We start from the raw sequence: 25,220 nt of genomic DNA, 5'->3' as shown, positions 1-25,220 counted from the left end.
TACAGCAATCAGTATAACGCGTCTTTATCCAAAATGTCTGATTCTTCGACACGATCGATAAATCTGCGTAAATTATCTACGACATATACTTACGCGTGTAGCCGGCATTATTGAAATCAGCATGGTTATCGAGTAGGCTTCAGAGTTGATACTTACCGCTAAGTATGGCAAAGACTGTAAAGGAATAGGCTGGTCAATTGGCTAATTTTTCCATGGCCAATTTACCTGTTTCTAGTTTCTTTAAGAGGTATTAAAAAAAACTATTGATTTTTATTGAATTTTTATATAATAAGGGGCCAAAACAGCCCATAAGACGTCCAAAAAGAGCAGTCATCGCAGCCCATAGACACACATTTTAAGTGGATGCGATGCGGCCGGATTATTTAAAAAAAACGTACAATAACACTTTCATTTGTATGTTTCTGAAAAATATGATTATCTTCTATACATGAAAAAATATAGTATGTATTAAACTGAGGTAGTACATTCAAATCTAAGTTCATAACGTTATTGAGATAATTAATATTAGGTAAACAGCTATTATAATATATTTTCTTAATTGTATTTAAAACAAACCTTTTAGTCTTGTATTATTGGAAAATCATGATATTTCATAATATGTATATGCTTTTAAAACATTTCACTTATTTTTAAATATAATTCTTACAATTTAGAATTCTTTCAACAATTTTTATTGAAAGTTAAAAATATTTTTAACACTTATTATTTTAACATATATAAACGCTTCAGATATTCGAACCTAGATTTGTGGCGTATATACGCAATAATTTATAACGATTCGACAATAAAATGGCACATTAAATACAAGTAACCTAAAAAATATGTAAATACAATAAAAAACTAATCAAAATGCAGTTGAAGGGTAGACCATATGACAAATAATGGGTAGACCATTGGACAACCTTTGTTAAATCTTAGATTGTTAGGTTACAAAGGATCTATCTATCTATCTATAAAGATCTATCATCCAATTGCATTAAAAACTTATCAGATAAACGTGTCAACAATACAAACACCTAGGCTGGCTATACACTTATGGTTGTATTTTATTTAAATAATAAAGCCGGTTTTTGATGGATCTTATAATGTTTTCTTTTGAAACATAGTCAAAGTCACCGCCACTGGCTCGGTCGATGTATCCAACAACTTCTACCAAAGTGTTTATGGCGTGTTCATCCAGTGAGTAAAAATCGCATGTCTTTAAAGCTTTTTCTGTGAATATTTCGTGTAAAAGCATGCGAGCGAGGTCAGTCCTTGTTTTTGCCGCCCTTATAATGTAGCAACTTGCTACACCATTAACATACACACTACTGTCATCTAGTAACCCGAATAAATCATCAGCTTCTTCAGGATATCTCAAAGTCCATCGAGTATCAGAATTTTTTTCGGCATTTGCAACCTTTGTCCCCTTTTGCCCTTTCAGTTGCAATTTAAGTTCGATGATTTGTTTTTCTTTCTTCTTGATTATTTCGATGAGCTTCTGGTATTTATCATCGACGGCATTCTCTTCATCGTTGTAAGATTTCAATTTGTCTATAAATTCTTTAAGCAAACAAGATTTCTGATGAATTACTTTTTCAGCTTCGTCCAGTTCTTCCTGTTGTTTTTCATAGGATTCCAATTCTTTCGTTAAATTTTGCATAAATTCTGGCGTTAACATATCATTATCGTCTAAAGCTCTCTCTGTATCCTTAGACTTTCGCGATTCTGTAAGTTTAGTTTTTTTTTCATTTTTCGTACGTTCTGTTTTAGCCTTCCGCTTTTTTCCATTTTTTTCTAAATCAGCTGGATTATCTTCGGGACCTAGAATATTTATAATTATTTTCAAAACCTCTAAATAAAAGGAACTGTTCCATTAAAATAAAGGTTTTAAACTAAATAGAAGTATGATTTACGTTGGATGTTACCGTTTGACTATTCATAAATTGCAAATACTGGTTTATTTAAGCCATTTTTTACATAGATAGTCTATATGAAAGAAGCAGAAGTACAAAATAACCACCGTTTAAATCTCTATCTTCATCATCTGGTTTCCGAGAGTTCAAGTTTCTACAAATATCTCTTGCCGTTTGTGCTGTATCTGAAAAATAATTTTTTTGTATATGCTAGTATATATTACTACTAATCTATTTGGAGTTACGCCCCCGAGATTTTAGCCAGACCTAGGCACTCCCTTCGGCACCGGTGAAGTGGTAAAAATAGTAGGTAAAAATTATATCCTCTGTTATATAAAGCACTCCCCATTGACTCAGGAAACACTAAATAATAATAAAATAATGTGATCGGGTTTGTCAATCAATCTATTAAATATATAATTATTAGATGACCGATTTATTAAACACTTTTCACTTTATAAATTTAATTAGAAAATAAATATCATCAAGCATATACATATTTCAAACAAGAATTGATATACATATATGTAAATGCCTACATATCTACATTCTCTATAAAATATGTACAGTGAATTTAAAATTATGCATCGCGGGCTCAGGGTCACATCGAATACTGGTATTTTGCAAAGTAAATTTAGAAACAACTTCGATTGCAGACGGCGATTTTCTGTTTTTACTTAAATTAATTCATATTCAGACCATTAGTTTCATATATTTGTTATATTTAAGTGTCACGTGTCGCAATTGTAAGAGTTAAGATTGAAGTGTAGGTTTTGAGCCAACCTCAATATAAGATATACTTATCTATTAAAAACAATAAAGTAGCGACAGAAACGTAGGTATCTGCCGACTACTCACAATCCCTGAGATAGAGAGATAGATAGATTTGTAATAATATAAAGAATAGGTCTATTTAGTCCTGAGCTTATGCTATACAATCTGTACTATATAAACAACTAAAGTAAAAGAATATTATATGAAACAGAAAGTGAAAACAGATTAGCCAATATGTATTAGGGAAAATTGAAGACTTCATAAAACTATTTTAAAATTTCAATTGTTGTCATCATACAACACTTGCGATATAGGCGAACTAACAAACAGTGCATGATGTAATCTATGTCTGGAATTAAAAGCCGGTCAAAAGATCGTTGGCGTCCAAGTTTATATTATGCTTTTTTTCGTATATTATAAAAAACGGAGGAATGCTACCAAGAAATTAGACTTTTTTACAAATTATTATGAAAAAGTTAAAGGTTTCTATTTCGATAATTCATTGTCATATACAGAAATTTTAATATGTATAAGTTAATCATTGTTAGCTTTCATAATTTCGTAATATACCCCCCCGCGTTGCTATGACAGATCAATACCATGAGTCATCGCGCACACTTCATGGTAAACAAAATGTTGTGGCGATCCCAGTTCTATTAATTATTATTCTACTTTGTTTTAATAATTGTTGGATTTTAAAAAAACAAGTAAATTTATAAGCAACCATATCTTTCGAAACTGAAAATTTTCAAAATACATTTTAACATTATTAAATAAAATACTACTTTCAGGCGTTATTTAGGCAAATTAAATTCGGAAAATCTACCTTGTCTACCTTGATTGATAATTAAGTAATAAATCGGTTGCGCTTTAGAAGAACAAAATGGTGGATAGAAACTATAATTTCACTTCTTCGTTCCTATATTTTATCAGTGATATCTCATAAACAAAAATATGAAGAATATTTTACCTGCCGTACGTTTAACTTTACCCAAGAAATAAGGCCATTTATCATAAAAAATTCTATTCTTCATGCATGGATCTATGGGATATGTGAACACAGTGTAATCTTTTTCATTGATTATAATAACGTCACTTGCGGGTATATAAATAAATTCATCCAAAAAAGCGTATGGTCTTTCTAGAAACTTCAGCACGTAGAATGCTTTTTTTCGTTTTTGGTGCATTATCTGGAGTAAAAAAAAATCATATTAAATTGACTGCTTAAAGCTCTCATAAGCAATAAACTTTAACCATAAGAATACTATTTATGTATGCATACTTGCATGCTGTGCTTTCGTTCTTTACAATATGTTGTTATATTGAAAGCACCCAATGGTGCATATTAAAAGTAAAACAAACGAGCTCTACAGGCTACTTATATATATACACAGTATATTATATATATCTACAGTATATTATCTACGTCTTTTTATTCTTTCGAATTCAAAAATCAGCATTAATTTGGTGTTGGATCGAAGAATTACGCAGCTCGCAATCGACGTAGAACAAAATGTTACAAAACACACAGAAAATTATTTTTTAATAATAGTACTTACTCTATATAATATATGTCCACTGTTTAATAATCTGGTAACATTCACTTGTTAGCAAACTAGTAATTACAAGTAAACTGCACAACACTTCACCTCAGTCCATTTTTTTGCACTATTTATTAATGTAATGATATTAGAGCGGCCACGTGCCTAGTGCCACCAGAATCCAGATCAGAAATAATAGTGCTCTTGCACCAGACTGAGATATCAGATAAGTTAGCAGCTAGCGCGCCACAGTGGCGGATCCTGTGTTGCCAACTATGCAAAATAATCTGCCACCCACTAATAATATGCAAGGAAACTTTATCAACTCCATATCATACATTATTCAAATAACGGATAATGCAATAAAACAACACCAATTTTTATTGTAAATTATTTAAATTGTATTGTGTATCGAAGAGTCTGAGTTATCTCTATCACGTGCACGTTCAATTAATAAACATTATCAGTTCTATGTCCTAACCTGTTAGAATTGAAATACATATTAGTCTTTAATTTTTTTGACATGCTGGCTTCAATTATTAAAGATAATTCTGTAGCTTGACTTACATTTTTCACTGAATAATAATAATCTTTTTTTACAAATAGATTTAAGTCGAAATAGTATTTTATGATGTAAATCCAATAAAAGTATAAACTCCCATATAGGTTGGTAAAGATCTTATAACATGCAACCCTAAACTCTACCTAATTTTCCTGTTATGGCGGCGCGGCGGCGCCTTTCTTGCGAATATTATGCACACCTAACACGACCCTCCTTCACCCACACTGTTATTTCTAGAGCAGTACTTTTAAATACAGTAATACCTGATTAACACGACACATTTCACAGGGACCAATAAGCCCGTATTATGATTATTAATTATTTTCTACTTTCATATTAAAAAAAATGGAATATTAAATTAATTATAATTTATAATATTAAATTATAAATATAAATTACATTAAGTGATTTAAATTGATTACTTATTTTGGAACGGTATTGTTGTCAACCAATACAATTGTGCGTGTAACTTTAATCTGAAAGTGACCTACGACTTGAACCCGCCGATGGACTGAACGCCGGTCATCCAAGCTCGAGATGGTGTATCATAATTTACCAGGAGCCATCTTACGTTTTTGAAACCACATGGATTTTTACGCCTTACTAATCTCTAGCAAAAGTAACATTTTGTTTTACCAGAATAACGAGTTATTTCTTTATAAAACAAACGGGGTGAGCTAAATAAAACCGTATAAAAACATAGGATTTATGACATCATTTTATTTGAACTCATCTGAGTTCAATACTCAGGCCGTCAGTGTTCGGCATATTATATATATATATATTCGGCATATATTGCCATTATGGCATTAGCTGATAAGCTAATGCCATAATGGCAATATCTGCGAAAATGAGAAAGCGCTCTACAAAAGAAGCAATCAGCTATATCCAAATCACTATTACCTCATGGCTACCATATTGTTAGTTAAAGTTATCAACCTTTTTTTGGGTTTTGCCATTGTTATTAATATTAATAATCTAGGTATCTATAGACATATTATTTTTATTATAATAATGGCTATCTATTACATTTATTAGAATATAAAGCTACACTGGGTACATAACTAATATAAAAATAACTTTTAATTTTTTTTTTCAAGGGACTTCAGGTTTTTCTTTAAAAGTAATACTGTGTACAAAATAATGAATTGAAAGCAAATTTTACTATGTAATATGTAATCATCAATTATGACGAGACTCCAGTGCAGAATTGACGGTTTTGTGTCGTGATATAAACATTATTCATTTAATAAGTGTAGTTTAATAAAATTGTTACACATGTACAGTCCTTGTTTTATTTCTCTACGTGAAATTATTATTTTATACTTGTATACCATTTTAAATCTTCGCGCTATACGATAGTACCCATGGCAGCGCTGGTGTAAGATTTTTTTTACTATTAAGTTGTTGTTGTTCTTCTTCGCTAGAAGTGGTATATTTATTCCGAGAAATTTGGGTATTAACCAAAATAGACTACATTCCTAGAGATATAACACGTAACCTATGTCATTTATAGTACAATAATATTATGAAAGTCCATGAATAAAACCATTCAAATAAGTATGTAACTGTTAAGAGAACTCTTTAGGCCAAGGAAGAACCTAACACCTAAAATATGTCTGTCATGCATGTTTAGTAATATTTAAAAAAAAATCAATAATATTTCGTTGAACAATCGTTATTTTGGCGTAAGTAATAATAAACAAAACCAAAAAAAAGTTCTACAAGGCTACAGAAATCAGCACAACGCGTCTTTATCCGTTATCAACAAAATGGTTCTGTCATTGCATAGTTGTTATCTATATTAATTACTAGCGGATCCGACAGACGTTGTCCTGCCTACACGTCTTTAATTTCAAAATTTCAATTTTTAATAAGCCATTTTGATGAAAATTATTATTCAAATGTTATGACAATATCTAACGATCCAGCACATGGTCACACAAGATATAACACAATGATAACAAAACTTTTTTTAAATTTCGGGACAGACTAAAATTAAAATTCGAATATTATTTAAAATTTGACACTGCGATGGTAGCGCCGTCTGTCGGATCCAATGTAAAACATTCCAAAATCAACAACAACTAATAAATTGAAAATTAATTAAAAAAACATTGTCCAGCGGACAAAATTGTGAATCTAAACCATTCCCAGATCCCCTTGAACACACACAAAAAATTTCGTCTAAATCTGTCCAGTCGTTTAGGAGGAGTTCAGTCACATACACACGCACACAAGAAATATATATTAATTATTTATAATTATACACTGATGATATAAAACTAGTGTTTTGTTTGAATGACTTTTTTAGGAAGTACTCATTCGAATATCAAAATTGTTTTGTAAAAAGATATTATTGCAAGTTATTCTAAAATAATTTCCTCATGATTTTGAAAAATATATGCTGTCTTTTTGTTATTACCCTCAATGGCTTGCTGAGCTAATAGTAATTTAATTAATAGTATTTGTGATCAGAAAGTTCCTTTTTTCTTTACAATTTTAGAATCTGGGAAATTTTTTGAAGTAAATCAACAAAATGAATCATCACTATGTGAGATATTTAATGTTCTGCCATAAAGGCCGTTACCTAATTTTATTTCCGCAATTTTCCGTCGCTCGTCATCACTTACACGTTGCTGACTCTTAAAAATATTATCAATGGTAGGCACATACTGTTAGCCAGGAAATCGAATTTTATGTTTAGCACCTTCACCGTGTCTTATGCTAAGGACTCACGAAGCGCTAACCGCTTATCGCTTATCGGCAGTTAAGGCTGATTTACACAGGGTAAGTAACTGACTACAAATTCGAGGCAAGTCAGTGCTGACCCGAAAAAAACCCTGTGTAAACTGATTTGAAGTCAGTACAGTGGCTTGAAGTCAGCGCTGACTTGAATATTCGGACACGAATATTTTAAAGTCAGTTGGCGCCCCCTGCCACCCGCGCACCTCCGCGCCAGCGAAATAAACCCCGTGTAAACAGACAAGTCAGTGCGTGGTCAGTCACTGCCGCTGCGTTGTAGAGTGACCACATTTTTTTCGCTGGCGATAAAAATGAAGCTTAACGAAGACGAAACCTTAAAATTGGTGCAATTATATGGCGAAAACGAGTGCCTTTGGGATATTAAATCCCTAAATTACGGCAATAAGGAAATGCGGTCAACAGCGTTGCAAAATATGGCTCAACAAATGCAAATCGAAGGGCTCCCTTCTACTGAAGTAAAAAATAAAATTAAAGCCATAAGGGCTACATATTATTTAGAGCTCTACATTCAACAGCAAAATTGATAAATTTTTCAACAAATAATTAAATCGTCGTTTCAGTTGTTTTAGCGAATTCCTTTTTCCCACTGACTTCACAAACGTGTGGTCATCCTGAGAAACGCACCACTACTACTTACTTCATGTAAACAGTTAAAGTCAGTCGCGGCGCCGACATTGGCGCTGCGACTGACTTGTCCTACTGACCCTGTGTATATCAGCCCTTAATGAAGAACCGCAGTCAGTGCAAAATATTTATAAGCAGAATTTTTTGTCAGGTTTTAGCCATTTACGAAAATCTTGTATTTTAAGCCATTCCTTATGAAATTGTTGCCGATATTTCTTTTTTGCATGTCTTATCTTGTTGACTTGTCTACTTGAGCCCATTTGTACAATGAAATAGATTTTTGTTTAATTAACTTAGAATAAAAAGTTCTGATTCATCGGGGATTCCCTGCACATAAACTACTATATGTATGTAACAATCCTACTCTACATTGTCTATAGATAAAGGTCAGTTGTTCTGGGTTCTAGATAAGGTTGCGTTACGTTTTACGTATTAGATTTGATAAATTTATATGACGGAAATTAAATACAGTATTTTCATACACTGTATTTTATCATTACAGTATATAGTATAGAGGTCTAAAATACAGTAAATCTACTAATTACCGTGAATCTGGAAGCACTGCAGGACAACTAGGGATAGTTTTTTTGTAAACTTCATTTTACAAAGAAATAGGTGCCCTCTAGTTTTTGGTACGAAAATTAAAATGGATTTAAGAAGTTGAAGCAGAGTTTTAGAATATCATTTATGTTGAAGCATGTTACATTATCATGGTACCATTATTTATTTCGGTATTCAATTTTTATCATAAATTTATTTGTGGAAAGTTTATTTTTATGAAACTTACCTTTGCCTTCTTAAAACAATATATTAAATAAAACACTTAATATATTCTACACTAATCTATATCTATGGAAATGGCTTCCAGTGGAGGTTTTCCCAGGAAGTTATGATACCCAATTTTAAAATAAAGATGCATATCGCAAGGCTGGCATCGTACCTATAATATCTATGGGCTACGGTAGTTGCCTTCTAAGTAAAAATGTATTGGTTTGGAATGGCCATGCGGTTCTAAATGCAATAAATGCATTTCTAAATCTGACTCACGTAAATCATAATAATTCTGACTACAAAAGCAAGTTCTGATAAATTAAGGCTTAAACAAGCACTCAGGTAACGTTATATTCATTAAGTTGTATTAATTTCTTATAATATTAATAGAAATAAACTGAATTTAATAAGAAAATATAAAATGTAATTATTATTACTATGTATATCATAATTCATATTGACGTTTTAGTTTAAGGCCTGAGCTTAAGGGGGCGTAACATAAATTATTATAGCCTCAAATTTAGTTTAAGATTGGCTTCTCGTACTATATTGATATAATCTACATCAAATATCTACATTCTACAGTCTACCAAATGATATGTCAATTTACCAGTTACATTTGTGTATTAAACAGAGTTACAGAATGCAGACTTACAATCGTTGATGGTTGTTTTCTTCCATCAATCCACTTATTCATATTGACTACCACACCGTAGGAAAGAAAATATTTTTTCCGTTTATGTTGTTAATTTGACAACAGGGCTCTTAATTCGTGAAAAAGAACGATTTTTTTGTGTAATGGCGAGGGAAGACAAGGATAATATGTCCGAAACAACTTTAGAGCCAACAGATGACGAAAATCTCAAGTCGTGTTGGGTTTGTTTTGCCACCGAACATGATGATAAACTGGCTGCTTGGGTTCAACCTTGCAAGTGTATTGGTACAACAAAATGGGTAAGTGAAATGTGCATTTTTTTGTTGGCTGCACGAACAACAAACTTATACAATAAAACACTGAAGGGTGAACTGAACAGTGCATACAGTAAATATTAACATATGGGTATAATCTGGGAATAAAGAGATATCATAGAATATATTTTTGTGTGTATACACATTGAGTATATCAGTTGTGGTAAATTCTCAAAACTACAGTTAATTTAAAATGTTACTACAAGTTACTGTTTATACATTTTCTGTAATTATCTAGCGTTGTTTTTAAGCTTTAGCCTTTTTTTAGATTAAATGGCTTGTCGGAGAGAAAAAGCCAATTGTGGTTAATACAAATTTATGGTAAACCTACACAAGTTAAAAAAAATGGACATTCAAATTTAATATGAATCTAGATTAGTATAAAACTACTTTCATATGTGTTTAAAATCTAATTTATACGGGTCATCATCATAAAAATCATCTTTAAAATTTCATAAGATACGTTTATTTTCTTTTGTTGTGCAGATCATTAACCTGATTCTTTGTAATCAAAGATAAAAATAAACGATAATTTTCACATCAATAAAAGTCATTGTTGCAAGAGCAATGCACTTGCATCAGTATTTACATAATCCATATTAAGATAATACTACAACGATTTATTTTCATTCTAACTGTTTCATCATGACATCAAAAATATGTCTTTGAAACGAATAGTTTGTCAACAAGCTGATACAGTTTGGTGAAAAGTAAAGATCATATTCCAAATAAAGAAAAGTAAACGGTACTTGCAACAAGTAATTTACTAAACCTAGGTATAAACTACTCCTAATATAAATACTAACATTTTCAGGTTCACCAAAGTTGTCTCCAGCGGTGGGTAGATGAAAAACAGAGAGGCAATATTAGTAGGAAAGTTCTCTGCCCACAATGCAAAGTAGAATACATAGTAGTATTCCCATCTATGGGAACATTTGTGATTTTGCTGGATGCTATAGAAGATATAACACGCAGAATCAGTCCATTTATTCTTGGGGGTGTGTTGCTAGGATCTATTTACTGGATTGCTATTACATATGGTGCAGTGACTGTTATGCAGGTAAGATACAATCTCACTTACCAGATTTTGCCTCATTTTCTCACCTCTATGGCAAATAAAAAAAAAAATTAAAATGACTGTTTAAAAGCTATGACACTTTTATGTAGCTTAAGGTACACCCTGTAGGAGGAGAAGTTCTTCACAAAATAATGAAAAAAAAAGCAATTCTTAGGTCAAATAATTCATTAAACTATTGCTTCAGGGATGAGTGGACTAAAGTTACTCTAGTAATCTGGTATTGTTTGTGATTAAAGAGTTGATTTCAACATAAATTTCTACACTTCCTTTAACAAACTGTTACAAAATTTTCTGTTGTAAATACAAATGAAAACTAGTTTCATTCAATATATGTATAAATATGGATTTTAATTATGCATGTGCATCAAAATTAACTTGACTACAGTCATTTCTATGTCATATGTCATACATTTGGTTTTGTATGTATTGAAATTTTTAATAAGTCTAATTTTTTATTTTAACATTTAAATAAAAATTTTGCTTATTATGATTACACCTAGAAGATGAATGTGAATGTTAATATTGTGAACTTAAAGGCTTTAAACAACACAAGACTTATTTGTATAAAATGGGTGTTCGGTTCGTGGGTGTGTCATTGGGGTGCTTTAAAACAGTAGAGGACTTTTGTTTTTATATGGTTAACATAGAGTATATTAACCGCTCAAAAATAATGACATGTTAATTGTTATGTAATTAATAAATGCAATGTAACCTGAGTGAGCCTTGGCTTGTACAGTGGGATTGCATTCAGGTTTAAGATAGATAATTTTTGATTTAGTTATAAGCGGGGATTAAAAATAAAAATCGAATTCATATATTTACATTTACAAATTACAATATGTATGGCATACACGGCAATGGCATACCGATGAAGCGTGACGCTGTTATTTAGCATATTTAATGGAAGTTGCTTTGAATGTTAGTCAAGAAAATTATAAAAACAATATATTTATTTTTCGGAAGTATGTAAAACATGCAAATTAAATTTAAGCCAAAAAAATATTTTTATTGTTTTATGGTTGTGGTTTTTATTATTGCTCAATTGTGAAGAAGTTGTATAGATCTGGTAGCACTGGGCCTTCTATAACATATTTTCTTAAGATTGTGTGTCCTCATTTTAACATGTGTGATGTTTGTATACAAAAATAAAATTCGTAATCTTTGAGGAAAGTTATTGGTAGGAAAGTAAAATTATCGAATACACCACCAGACTTAACTTAAGCGAAACTTAAGACGAAAAAGACTGCCTTTTTCGAAATCTTTGAAGACCAGATTCATTCATATGATATCGTCGCGTCTGTCGTCTCGACGCTGTCCCGTAAGATTTTCAAGTAAAATTGAAGTTATATCATTTCTCTAAGACAGAATGTAGGTCAGTAAACCTTCGTGATCGCACACTAGTATTACCGGTTTCTTTTTCATATATTTACGCTAAGTGCGATCATTAAATATGTGTAACGGTTTGTCATATCTCCGTTATCCTTTGTCGGTAAATGAGTTCTTTGAACTTTTGGTATTTTACTTTGTGACATTCAAAAGGTAAACTTTAAACCCTTGAGAGATACTTCCTAGATACGTTCGACGCAGTGAAGAGAAAGTGTTAAGGTCCTGCAATTATTATCCTAGTTCTTATTTACGACATAATAGGCAATTAAAATTATATTGTCAAATTACTATAAATCATGCCGGAATGTATACATATTTTACTTTATTACTGAAAGTGTAAGTAGAACAAAATTGTATTGAAATCAAAGACTGATCAAGAGTTTTGACCGCTCTGGGCTTATTTTTTGTTTTTTTCAAATTCAATAGTTTGTTAAGAATAGTAAGTTTTGTTGACGGAGTATTGGACGCAGGTAACTTTTTACTCTTTTAACTGCACCTTTGCAACTGCAGTTGGTAACTCATCAATTTTGGTATTTTTACTAAGATTTTTTTTTTCGATTTTTCATCTAATTTGTATACTAAAATCTCCCATTTCACCACAGTTCATTTAGTGTTTTATTTTGGTCTAGTTGAAGTATGCAGGGGGCAAAGCAAAACACTAACTATGATGCATAGGATCTAGCGAAGACGCGAGTTCAGCGCGCCCGCCTAGATAGTCTCGCCTTAGGCTGCAGCCTAATTAGCCTAAGGGTTAATCAGGCCCTGATTGCAATTAACTATAAAAAAATGACATTAACGTGAAATACTTCTGGGCTGGGATTTTTAAATTTTTCTGCTCCAATGTAAATTATTTAGAATATTAAAGTCACTTTATATGTGAGTGGCTAAACAGTTAGCGCTCTTCATGAGCAATAATCCTTATAAATACTTAAATATTGTTCCGAATAGAGGATTATATTTTCATCGTATATTTTAAACTTGTCTGACGCGTCTTTAGTTATTCGTACGTAATCTTATCCCGTATCTAAAATGTTCAGGTTGTCGGCCATAGGGAGGGTCTGGAAATGATGGAGTCGGCTGACCCCCTGGTACTGCTGGTGCTGTTGCCGACGATTCCTGTTACCCTCATAGGCGCCAAGATGTACAACTGGGAAGACTCTGTGTTATTCTTCCTCAGGAAGTACTGTGCTAAGATACCGGCGCTGTCATATGTATTACCCTTCGGCCAGTAAGTGTATACAAAATATAATTTAACATGTATGTTCCCATAAATTTACAATCCTCGATGCAATAGATTTTATAAGCTCTAGTATGAACCAGTTATAGATTTTATGTATTTGTTTTGTCAATACTAGATCATTTTGTAAAGATTGCTAAAATCTTGACACTTCCAATAAAATTTACTTAAAACATGCTTTGGGTAAGCATAGACATAATGAATAATATTTCATTTGTTTTTACTGCAGACTTACAGGACTGTATAATTGAAGTGTATTTAAACTTTTCAGTGTTGATGAAGAGCGCGCAATTGTCTCCGGGCCAAGTCCGAACAATGGATCACAAAACTCAACTTCACATCTATCTCCTACACGAATATTTTGTTCAGCCCTACTCGTACCCACAATTTCAACAATTATAGGCAAAATTTTCTTTCGTTCAATCAAAAATAACCTTCATAGAACGATTTTAGGCGGTCTCACATACATAACGTTAAAGGGTGCTCTTAAAATATATCACAAACAGATGTTATACATTCGCCAATCCAGTAGAAAAATCTTAGATTACACAGAGTCAAATTTAAAGTTATATAGAAGTTCGAATCAAGGACAATCCGATTCTGTTGCGAGAGACGATTCGGAACAAGTAGTCTGAGTATCTTTGGGTTTGGCAGATGGGCAACTGTCAAAGTGACATTTAAAAGACGATCTAGGAAATGTGTCGTTTGTCTGAGCGGGAAGTTGTCACTTGTACATAATGCCGGTGAAAGATAACATTTTTTGAGTTACGCTTTACATTTATTTGTTATTGATTGTTATTTGAATGAAATAAGCAGCAGTAAACTGTTACAATATAATAACTGCAACTCTAAAAAACTAAACACTAATACAAAACTTACTTTCTTCTTTTATTATCTTAAAGCGCATAGCGAAAAAGGTTTTGTGTAAAAATGTTTATTTTCTATCCAGAGTAAATTTTGTAAATATTTTTAAATCTGGCAATAACGTCTTATGTCCGCTTTGAAGTTGTCTAACGGGCGTGTGATATTTGATTAACTTTATAATTCAAACTTTAGCTGTAAACAGATAAAAGCTTTTTCATGAGAAATTAAAAATCATATCCAAGGTCAAAATATTAAAATCACGAACTTAATCCTCGTATCTGTTAAGTAATGTAGACGAGACCGTGCGTTTGATTGTGATGGACAAAAACCAAATGACGTCGCCTGTCAATGCGGGCTAGACTGGAGCTGACAAGGACCAATCAACGCATAGTTTCGCCTTTTGTCCCTTCAGCCCCCTAATAAAAGTTTTGTTCTAAATTTTAAAATATTCTTGCCCCCCCTTATAGGGCTTATTATTAAAACCGTTAATAATTTGATTCATTGCCATATATATATATATATATATATATATATATATATATATAAGATCAATTGCTTTATATTTAAATATCCATTAACGGCAGTAAAATTTATTTAAAAATAGATGCGGCTTCTAAAAATCTAGATGAGTATCTTCCAAAATAAATTTTGCAAAAGCTTTTTAGTTCAGAAAATTGATGTAGTGTGTTCCACAACCATGACATCTTAGATTCAATTATGTAAAATCACTTTGAAGTATAAAAATAATTACTTTTATAATATAATAATCATAATATGAAAAATTTAGTAAATGTATAAGTGAGTTTTTATTTGTTTTTTACTTTCAATTATTCTTGTTACATTATATTTTGTGTTAAAATTATATTTAAAAAAAATGAGCAGAAATACTTATCAATGTAATTAAAAAAATCTGCTGTCTATTTTTTAAATGTAAAATGTTTTAATTTGCGGTTGAGATGTATATACGGGATTAAACTGTATTATAAACTATATTTTGTAATTTTTTTGTATTATAAAGTTTCATGAAATATATTTTAGTTTTCATTTAATAAATTCTACACAACATTATTACTAACTTGTGTGAAGTGTTTTTGATAGGACTAAATCGATTTTTTTAAACAATTTGTATTTATTATTTAACTACGATTTTTTTTCTCTGCGAACTATTCAATTTATTGTTTGTGGTAGGGGTCGCTTTATCATTTGAGATAGAACTACTGTACAAAATAGGACCTTATTGTTATGCTATCTAAATAAATATATAAAAATAAAAACATTGGTTTCAGTATGTAATTAAAATCTTTACAACACTATTTTATAATTAAAAAAGAAAACCATTCACATAGTGGAAATGAATTAATGGGATGTTCTATCTTGTTATAAATCACAAGTCATTTTTATCATTGTTAAATTTGTATGTTTCTTCACAGAGTGATTAAATTATATTCTTATACAAACGCTCAAAGTAAAAATACATGCTCACTCGTCTTAAAAGTCTGTTCTGAGTGACATCTGTTTTCTTCTTTTCTTAGTGTCCTAGTATTTATGTTGCCACATACATCAAAATTTTATAGAAAATACTTCACCATATAGTATGTACATTTTTAGTGCGTATCTAAGATACGCAACAAATTCATAGTCAAGATTTTACCATTAGTTAGCCCAGGCAAGATTCACAGAGCATACGTTCGTCTACGTACGAACTTTATGACACAAGAGATTAATTTTCTCAGACGATTCCAAATCCTAATTAATGTTTACTTTGTACTCCTACAGATAATTCGATATATGAAAAAAGAATGTTGTTGTACACGCGTTAGAAGTTATACTTCTTTGGCGTATGAAAAAAAACTAAAATGCAGTCGTGATTAACGATAAATATTTAAATTAATCAAAAGGATTTTATTTAAATAAATGAATTATTACTAAATACTATCACCGTCGTATATGAATATGATTTCAAAACAACAAAATAAAATATTTATTATTTGTGATAAAAATGATACATAAAAGCTGTCCCGGTATTTCATAATATAAAAATATGTTTAATAAATTTTAACTTAATCAACTGATAGGCATCGCGAATCATTTATCAAAGGCGAAAATATCATTAGCCGTATAAATGATAATCATGTATATTATCTTATATATTGGTGATTGTGTTATCTTATCACTATTATATGGTAAATAATCACACAGTGCACTGTTACTTGCACCTTGTTCGTAATCAAATAGAAATTTTAAACAAGTGAAAACAATACATTGGTTTGTGTTAAACATGGGTGATTAGGTGAGTAGCGATACTTTTTATCAACTTTACTCAGTTCTACTGGTTATTGATTCAGTCAGTTACTTTATTGGATTTATTACTTTTTAAACTTAAATATTTTTAAAGGTTGTGCCAAAGCTTAGTGGGAATGCTTGCCAAATTTGTAGTCTTAAAATGGCGAAGATAATAAAATCAATATTTAACACGTCAGAGAGACGTAAGTCCCGGTTTGAGGACAAAGAGGAAGATGTTCCACCACCAGATCTTAGAAGGAAGTTGTCTATTTCTAGATCGGGAAGAATGAGGCAAGCGAACAAAAAACGACAATCGTTGTCTTTGGATGTTTATGGGCAGGTGGGAAATATTTTATTTTTTGAAGTCAGTTATGAAATAGGAAGATTAGCAAGTTTTAGATTGAAACAAATTCTAGATTACGGTTTGGATGAGCTCATCTCTTGAATTAGTGAGATTCGGGATAATTATTGTGATGAGCTGGCATTCGACAGAAGGTCGGTAAAATATATTTTAAAAGAATGGCACAACTCATCTGCGAATGCTCCATAAGTTGAACGAAATGTTCGTATAACAGTGAAAACAGGTAGCTTTCGATTTAATGGAACTTTATTTAATAGGCACTCTATATTCAACGGTAGTATATAATTTATGTAAAAAAAAGAAACAAAGAAAAAACTTTATTAAACACTATATACAGGAATAGTTAGATAAAGTGCACTGGCCCACCACACTAGGATTCCCTCTGTAGTGGGCAGCCCATCTCTTTCTTTTCACATATAAACAGTATTTTATTTTATTTTTTCTACATAAAACAGATTATATTTAAACTATTTTTGTACAATAAGAATATTTTCTGTATCAGAATAGGATAGGTTTACAAGATATTGTTTGAGATTTTTAGTAAATGTCTGTGATAATTTTGTTTTTAATGAAATGGTTAAAGATGAAAGGGCCTCGGGAGGAGAAAAAGCTTATTCGTTAATAACACGTGGCAATTATACATGTATATATTTATTGATATAGTTGGAGAGCTGTTGAGCTATAAATCAATATCCAATTAACTAAAATCTTCAATTATTACATTATTATGTTTTTTTCAGGAACATCAAGAGAAGCAAAAAACAGTGGACCAGAAGTCTGAAACAAATAGGCGACATAGTACAGAGTTATCGCCCGAAGAAGAAATAGATAGCGCGTTTGAGATTATAGATAAGACGTAGTGATTATGAACTGTGATTAATTAATTTAATGAGGCCTAGCCTTAAAAATTATACTCTCGATTTTTGGCAGGTAGGTATTAATGTGGTTACTATATTTTATATTTTTATAAAATGGGTGTTTGTTGGTTGAGTAAAGTCAAATCTAATCTATAGTCGTGAATACCCTTACATCGACATTTTAGATTCAAATACGAAGCTCAAGTTTTTAATTCTATGACGACAACCATTATATTGTTTGTGCTACGAGGTACTGAAAATCTTATACTTTATGCGGGAAAAGCTCGATGTCATACAATTTGATATTGCGAAACTGAGACGCCCCTATTTTTATATGTTATGGTTAGTATTCGGGTACCTTCTTCTTTTTTGTGAGTCGGAACGTCTATTTTAAGTCTGTCAATGATAATATTGACGTTGTTTAGAGTTTAGACCGTATATCTGAAGTTATGTAAGACTACATGACACCTTCGTGATACGGTTTAAGATCACTGTAACTACGTATTGGCCTCAGTCTTTATCGATATCTCAAGATATGCAATAATATACATAAGTGGTATTATGTATTCTTTATTAATGTTTTTAGTAATATTTTTTATATTATATCGCTTTTAATAACTTATTATAAACCTTATTGTGTTTCGTTGGCTTGTTGCACAAATGGTTGCGATAAGATGTAATTGAATGACAATTAATTGCAATAAATATTATCGTCGTGTAAAGATAAAAACATGGTCAAATTGTAATCCCAAATTGTATTTTTTGAAGCCGTTTATGAACAATACATTCTAATGTTTCTGAGGCTTATAATACGTTTGATAAGACCGTAAATATTTATGCTTCATATTACTGTGTGTTTTCTTAATTCTATGATTAATATACACATTGCTTGTATTTTGTTTTTCAAACATAAGACTGAATATAATTCATTTGTTTCTTTTCCATGTTTTTTTTAATTGCAATTCAATTGGATTTAAACTAATACCGCCTAAACCAACTTTCCAGAATGTTGTGTTTTTAAATTTCCGTAATTAATGACAAAATAATTAAAACAATGAGGCCGACTATGTAACCTCCTTTAAGTGCAGACGGTGATTAAGATATGGTATTATCAATTCTTTATATGCCACCGCTGATAAACTTCTACGTGCATCAATATGCAATTAATGGTTTATAAGTAGATAACTATATAGAAAGAAAAATGATAAAACATTTAGGTTTTTGGGCTGTGTGGGCAGTGGGCTTGAGTGACTATCATCTGAGGCCAACATTTCTGTGCAGATTCACCACTCAGTCGGTGAAAACATCGTGAGGAAACCGGCATGTCTTAGACCCAAAAAGTCGATGACGTGTTGACGGCAGTGGAGACTGATCATTACTTGCCTATTGGATTTAAATATGATCATGAAACATATTTAGAAACCTGAGGCCAAGACCTAAAAGAGGTTGTAGCGCCAATTAAATTACGACTTCCATATATTCTGGCACTATGCCACTAGCATTCTGTGTCAAATTGAATTAATTAAAAAAGGGTTTAAAATCATATATAATCGAATTTTTATTGACTTAAACATCGAAATATCAAAATTACACTTTCATTTTCTTCTTTTTCGGCTTGATCTGCAAGGGTCCAGCGATTTTGAATACCGTGCTGAAAAAAAAGCAAGAATACGTATAAATATATCCTTTATCTATATTCTTTGTTTTACTGCAATCAATGAAATAAGACTATCCTCCAAACCCTATTGTTATGTAGGAAATTTATGTTACTTTTTCATTAAAACAACATGTGTTTCCAGAGACGGAAATAACAATACATAATAAAAACCTGCTTTTCATCAGCATTGCACCCGTGCGAAGCTGGGGCGGGTAATATATAGATAGTAAATAAAATATAAAATAATCTATAACTTCTTCGATACTTTTTGTTCTGTGGCCTAATGGGCGCGGTTATTTAAAAATGAACTAAACACGAAAAAATAATTAAATTTCAATTGCGTAGAATATATAACTTACTGGCATGTGGTGCATATAGGGCTGAATTTGCAGAACACTGAAAAAAGGAAAAAAAATATTAAGCCATCATTTTTTTAAATTACTGTATGTAAAATAAATGTTTTCTCTTTCCAATACATTCATCATTTGACAGAATGTGATGAATAAACACTAGTAAAATAAGATTGATACATATTTGTAAGGAAATTCAACCATGATGATTTTTAAAGTCAAAGGCCTCAACGGCGATATAAATCTTGACTATTAAATGTATTTTGCGAAATAAATATATAATTGATATACATCAATGTGGTGCTATAACCTTTATAGTTCTGGATCTTATTCTGTATCTGTTTCATCATCATTTGTCAAGTAGGTGATTAACCGACTCTTTAGGTAAGTTTTTTTTTACAATGTTTTCCTTCAAGGCCCGAGGAAATATTAAATGAGCAAATAGACGGCTAGTCTATTGGTGCCCAGAATGGGTTCGAATTCACAACCTCAAAGACAATAAGAGAGAGAGAGAGAGAGAGAGAGAGCGAGACGATAACGACGAGGAACGGCTGTGTTCTCAGCTCTCAATCTTGAACTGTGTTAAAATGTACAATCCCGCGTACTCGCAATCTTCTTATATTGATAGTAGTGTTCTCGCCTTTACATTTAAATATTTAGATAAAGAGCAAAACACGAATCGATAATTAAACAATTTTTAACAGAAGTTACTAATAACTAATCCTTACAAAAGATTTTATATAAAAATCGCGTTTGACACGTAAATGTAGCATTCGCTTGGTTAATAATATTTATCTTAATTTTGATAAAAAAAATTTTAAATAACTCTATCCATAGTTGCTTGTCGTTTAAAAAAATCAAATACACAACGACACGCAATACTCGTCGAGCGAGTTTGCTTATCTTGCCGAAGCCGCGTACAAATTATTTGAAGAAATCTATTAAGTATGAGGGTGTGCAATTATTTAATCAATTACCATCTCAAATTCGCAATATTGGAGTGTTTGACAAATTCAAAAAGGCATTAAAGATGCATGTTAGAATGAACATAGCTGACTAAAATTGTTACGGCTAATGGCGACGTGTATCTCGCTCGTATATAATATGTACATATTAATATTAAGTTTCTCATGTAAATAAAATATTTCTGTTTTGTAATGAGAAATAAAGTTCTTTAAACATTATCTTATTAAATTAAGTTTTCTCACCGCTTAAGCAGACAGAGCACACATATCCTATAGTAAGTAGTTCTCGGTGACAAAAGCAAGCAGCGCGGTAATCTACGCGGCCACGGCCAGGAAGTACTAGCTGCCTGCGTTCCGAGCCTTCTGGAAGGAATACCCACTGAAAAGAAATTATAAGTTAATGTACATATTTTCACAAAAACTAACAACATAATTATGAAACGCTAAACGGTTATTTGCCAATAAAAAAAACTAAAACTAAATAATACAGGTACATAAATGTGTATAATGCGCAAATGATTAAGCTTTTTTTTTTGGCGGAAGCGCCATCTAGTAGAGATTTTGTGAACATACGAATGGCAAAAAAGCGACATCCAAAGTCACATTATGATAACTTTCTCTTACTAGAGAATAATAGGATGTTGGCAGCAAACATTACTTTAAAAAAAAATTTTAATAGTTTAAATATTCAAAGGTTTTAACTTGTTGTTTAAAATCGAATCCTTATTTACATACATTTTGAGTTTATAAGGATACCCATAAGATAAAAGTTTACCAATAAATACTGTAGCAATCCTTCTAAAGATGGCACTTTGAGATATAATCCACCAGTGATATCACATCCCTGCTGTAGCAAACTTAAATGCTTGTCTAACGAACAAACATCTATTAATACTTGCTGTTTCTGAAATGTTTTATATATTTTTCATTATATTCCACAATATTCATTTACAATTATTCAGCATAGCATAAAACAAAATAACTTTGTGAGAGACACATCTTGTCTTGCATCTTTTATAAATATTTGCATATTTAATTAACCAAACAAAATATAATACTTTGGCTTAATTATTATATATACAGTTTTTTTGATGAATTGATTATTTGAATTATTTTTTTTTCTCTAAAAAACGGCTATAATATTTATCATAGTAAATATCATAATAAATACCTGTGCAGTGAAGAACACATTCATATAATTAATATACTGTGCAGCAGTGTCTGAGCTGCCCGTCACAATAAGAATTCTACTACTTATTTTTAATGCTGGGGATGACTCTCGCCGTATCTGTAAAAATTATATATCAGCTTATTATGTAATTTTTCATTACATATTTTTGAATGTTGTGCTATAAAAATAAACCAATTGGGAATAGAACATTAATAATTATAATAATTATACCTAACACAGAGGGATATCATTATCTGCTAATAATAATCATTGGCAGGTGCCTCTTCACCTCTGATTGAATTGCTAGTTTAATAATCATAATGCTTGCTGCTTTAAGGATACATAGTACTTTGCTTTTACAGTTTACATTTAATGAAATAGCCACACTCACTTTAGAAATGAAACATAGCCCCATGGCAAGTGCTCCTGCTAGTAAAGACTCCCCTGGCTTTTCTTCTTGCGGTTGACTTTTTATTAAGTTCACTAATCTGAAGATTTAATATCAAATGATAACATTGGACTAGGTTGGTTACCAAATTTTGATTTAATATACATTCACTTTGTTTTCCTACAAGGCTGTTGGAATAAGAATTAAATGTTTTTAACATGCTTTATTTAGTTTATTTTATTTATAACTTACCTCATTTTGATAGTCTTTTCAACAAGTGTAAATAGCTCATATTGCCCATCAATTTGCCTTACATCCAAAGGTTTGCCTGGTGATGGGTACAGATATTCGCTGAAAATGAGTAGAAGATTGAAAAGATTGAAACTTGAAGGTTGATATAATATCTCCATTACTATATTCTAAGAATTGATCAGGCAATTTAACCTTTTATGAAAATGACAACCAATTACTGCTAGTTCGTTCCTTGATTTTTGCATTAAATGTGAATTGGCAAATGCAATCACCGCATCCAAACATCCTGTTAGTACTTTGGGATCCTCCGTTATATACCGTTGATTTGGATTTGTGTCAACTATAATCACTAATGTGCTACTATCCGAAGGAACTAAAAATATAATTAAAGAACTTTTAGTAACTTCAGTTTTAAACAGAATGAATAGCAGAGGTTAGACTAATACCGTCATCATCTGCCATCGTTTTAATATAGTTTTCGTAACAGTATATAACAAAAGCATTAAAGTAATTTCGATGAGAATAACTATGTATGGGTAACTTATTTAATAATTTTCTTTTCGTTTCTTGCAACAGTTTGATCTTGTAAACACTAAACAAACTAGATGTTTTTAATATTGGTGACAACTGACAACTGACAATTGACAATAATTTACGAGTCATTATCATTTAGAGATATTGATATTTATTTATGACACAATTTCCACGAAACGCTACAAGTCGTAGTTGTTGCTTAATGTAGAATAAAGTTTAGTTCTATAACTTACTTAAAATTACCTATATAAACATTATAAAATAAGAAATATCAACACCGATGAAAGTACAAACAACAAGTTCTTTTGTACTTGTATTCATTTTGTGCTGCCATTATTTGATTGCAGTTTTTTGGTCCCCCTCTTCTATAAAAAAAGAAGGTTAATAAATATGATAGTAAAAATACCCATAACACGCTGTTGTATTTATGTGGACACGCAATGTTAGGCTAGCCATAAAACCAGACAAATTAATTTAACGATGACCGTAAGGTGACAGATGTCATAACATCCTGCAGTATTATTTGTCAAATGAGCATACCAGGCATTCCTTTAGCCCACGACTATTATCTTAAAAATGTTATGTTAGGGCTGTAATATAAAAAAGTGAAGCTTTATTTCATCCTATCAACCATACAGGTTCTTTCGCTCCTATACCAAGGCAAAACGATTAATAAAATAAAATTGACATTTTATTACATCCCTATATATCGGACGTGCGTTCACATATTACGTCACGCAATTTTTGGAGATTCTTGACCCCCCCCCCTATGTAACGCGCCGTAACGTTCTTCTATACCCAATAGTAAAACGTTTCGTTACCAACCAGTGACTAATTGCACCTTTAAGTTGCCATTTATGTGGTATAAAGTTGCGGAAAGTCGAAGTACAAGTACAAGGCCCTTCGAAAATTGAATCAGCTTGAAATCTGACATTGCATATTAAAATTCAATCAGTAAAACAAATGCCATCAGTGTTTCAAATCAGCCAGAATCATAGAGTTAGGTCAGTACTCACTAAATGGTATTTACATAAGTAACTATAATCATATTAATATGTTAAGATTTTTAATAAAACAGAAAACACGTAAAGTGTTTTTATTTTAATTGCTCTTTATATTTTTGGCTAATTATTTTAAAACTTTAACACATCAAGTGCCTATCGTGTTATCAAGTAAATTATAAATAAATAATAATGTCATTATTAACTAATGGCTGTATAGCAGTTAACAGTTTCCGCTTTACACAGCTGTTTTTTTAATGACATAGATATGAAATTAATCGCTTTATTCTGCTCTTAAACGATTTTTTTATTGTTGAGAAAGCCTTTCTATATACAAAACGGTGAATATTTGGATTTGGATTTTGGAATAATATTCGCTTTCCTTTAGATTAGGTACTCGGTACTTCTTATGTTTTCGTGGTTTAATTCTCAAATTACATTATAATTGATTGAATATTAAAACATAAAAAGTGATAACCCTGTGTGTAAGTACTATTTAGCGCAGTGGCATCGAATCCATCACTCTAGACATAGTTTAAGTTGACTTCAACTTGTAACGATAAAATCTTCCTCGTGCCCAATGCAATTGTCTGCTTTTTATTGTTAAGACCTAGTTAACATGTGACAAGCATGGATTTTTTTATTATGCGATATTATTCTCTATTATAGATTAGGTGTATTATAGTTTTTTTTAAATTCCATTTTTATACTGTTGACTTATTAGTTTACTGTGTGATTGTGTGCTATTTATTTGCTTTCAAAAAAGCTTGCTATTTTTTAAAGCTCAAAAGCTTTTGAGTATTAGCTTGATAAAAGACAATTTAATGTATCAGAAATTTGTATAATTAAAGTGACTATGTTTATATTTAGTCATTCAGTATAAGTTTGTAGGTAAATTGCGTATGCAGCGGCC

General features: G+C 31.2%; 4 protein-coding genes across 4 annotated transcripts; 2 read left to right on the top strand and 2 right to left on the bottom strand.

Moving 5' to 3' along the window:
- Positions 1-263: 263 nt before the first annotated feature.
- LOC110997252 lies at positions 264-4,501 on the bottom strand. Its single transcript, XM_022265317.2, has 4 exons — positions 4,250-4,501; positions 3,661-3,880; positions 2,024-2,101; positions 264-1,824 (listed from the first exon to the last, which is right to left on the bottom strand). Exons 2-4 carry the CDS (start codon positions 3,875-3,877, stop codon positions 1,055-1,057), a joined length of 1,065 nt encoding a protein of 354 aa, XP_022121009.2. The 5' UTR covers positions 3,878-3,880; positions 4,250-4,501; the 3' UTR covers positions 264-1,054.
- Positions 4,502-9,551: 5,050 nt separating this feature from the next.
- Positions 9,552-14,803, top strand: LOC110997246 (E3 ubiquitin-protein ligase MARCHF5). The gene is made up of 4 exons (XM_022265310.2): positions 9,552-9,908; positions 10,738-10,983; positions 13,425-13,615; positions 13,896-14,803. The coding sequence occupies exons 1-4, from the start codon at positions 9,753-9,755 to the stop codon at positions 14,257-14,259; spliced, it is 957 nt and encodes a 318-aa protein (XP_022121002.1). The 5' UTR covers positions 9,552-9,752; the 3' UTR covers positions 14,260-14,803.
- Positions 14,804-16,654: 1,851 nt separating this feature from the next.
- On the top strand, positions 16,655-19,685 carry LOC110997238. The gene is made up of 3 exons (XM_022265294.2): positions 16,655-16,778; positions 16,884-17,111; positions 17,873-19,685. The coding sequence occupies exons 2-3, from the start codon at positions 16,932-16,934 to the stop codon at positions 17,990-17,992; spliced, it is 300 nt and encodes a 99-aa protein (XP_022120986.1). The 5' UTR covers positions 16,655-16,778; positions 16,884-16,931; the 3' UTR covers positions 17,993-19,685.
- On the bottom strand, positions 19,523-23,389 carry LOC110997237 (general transcription factor IIH subunit 3). Its single transcript, XM_022265293.2, has 9 exons — positions 23,219-23,389; positions 22,965-23,145; positions 22,773-22,871; positions 22,524-22,620; positions 22,133-22,249; positions 21,737-21,865; positions 21,205-21,340; positions 20,006-20,042; positions 19,523-19,640 (listed from the first exon to the last, which is right to left on the bottom strand). The coding sequence occupies exons 1-9, from the start codon at positions 23,232-23,234 to the stop codon at positions 19,577-19,579; spliced, it is 876 nt and encodes a 291-aa protein (XP_022120985.2). The 5' UTR covers positions 23,235-23,389; the 3' UTR covers positions 19,523-19,576.
- Positions 23,390-25,220: the final 1,831 nt, after the last annotated feature.

The sequence above is a fragment of the Pieris rapae genome, chromosome 2 (assembly GCF_905147795.1).
Source record: "Pieris rapae chromosome 2, ilPieRapa1.1, whole genome shotgun sequence".
Taxonomy (NCBI): Eukaryota; Metazoa; Arthropoda; class Insecta; order Lepidoptera; family Pieridae; genus Pieris; species Pieris rapae.
The sequence above is the reverse complement of the archived record's forward strand: the minus strand, read 5'-3'. Positions and strand labels throughout refer to the sequence as shown.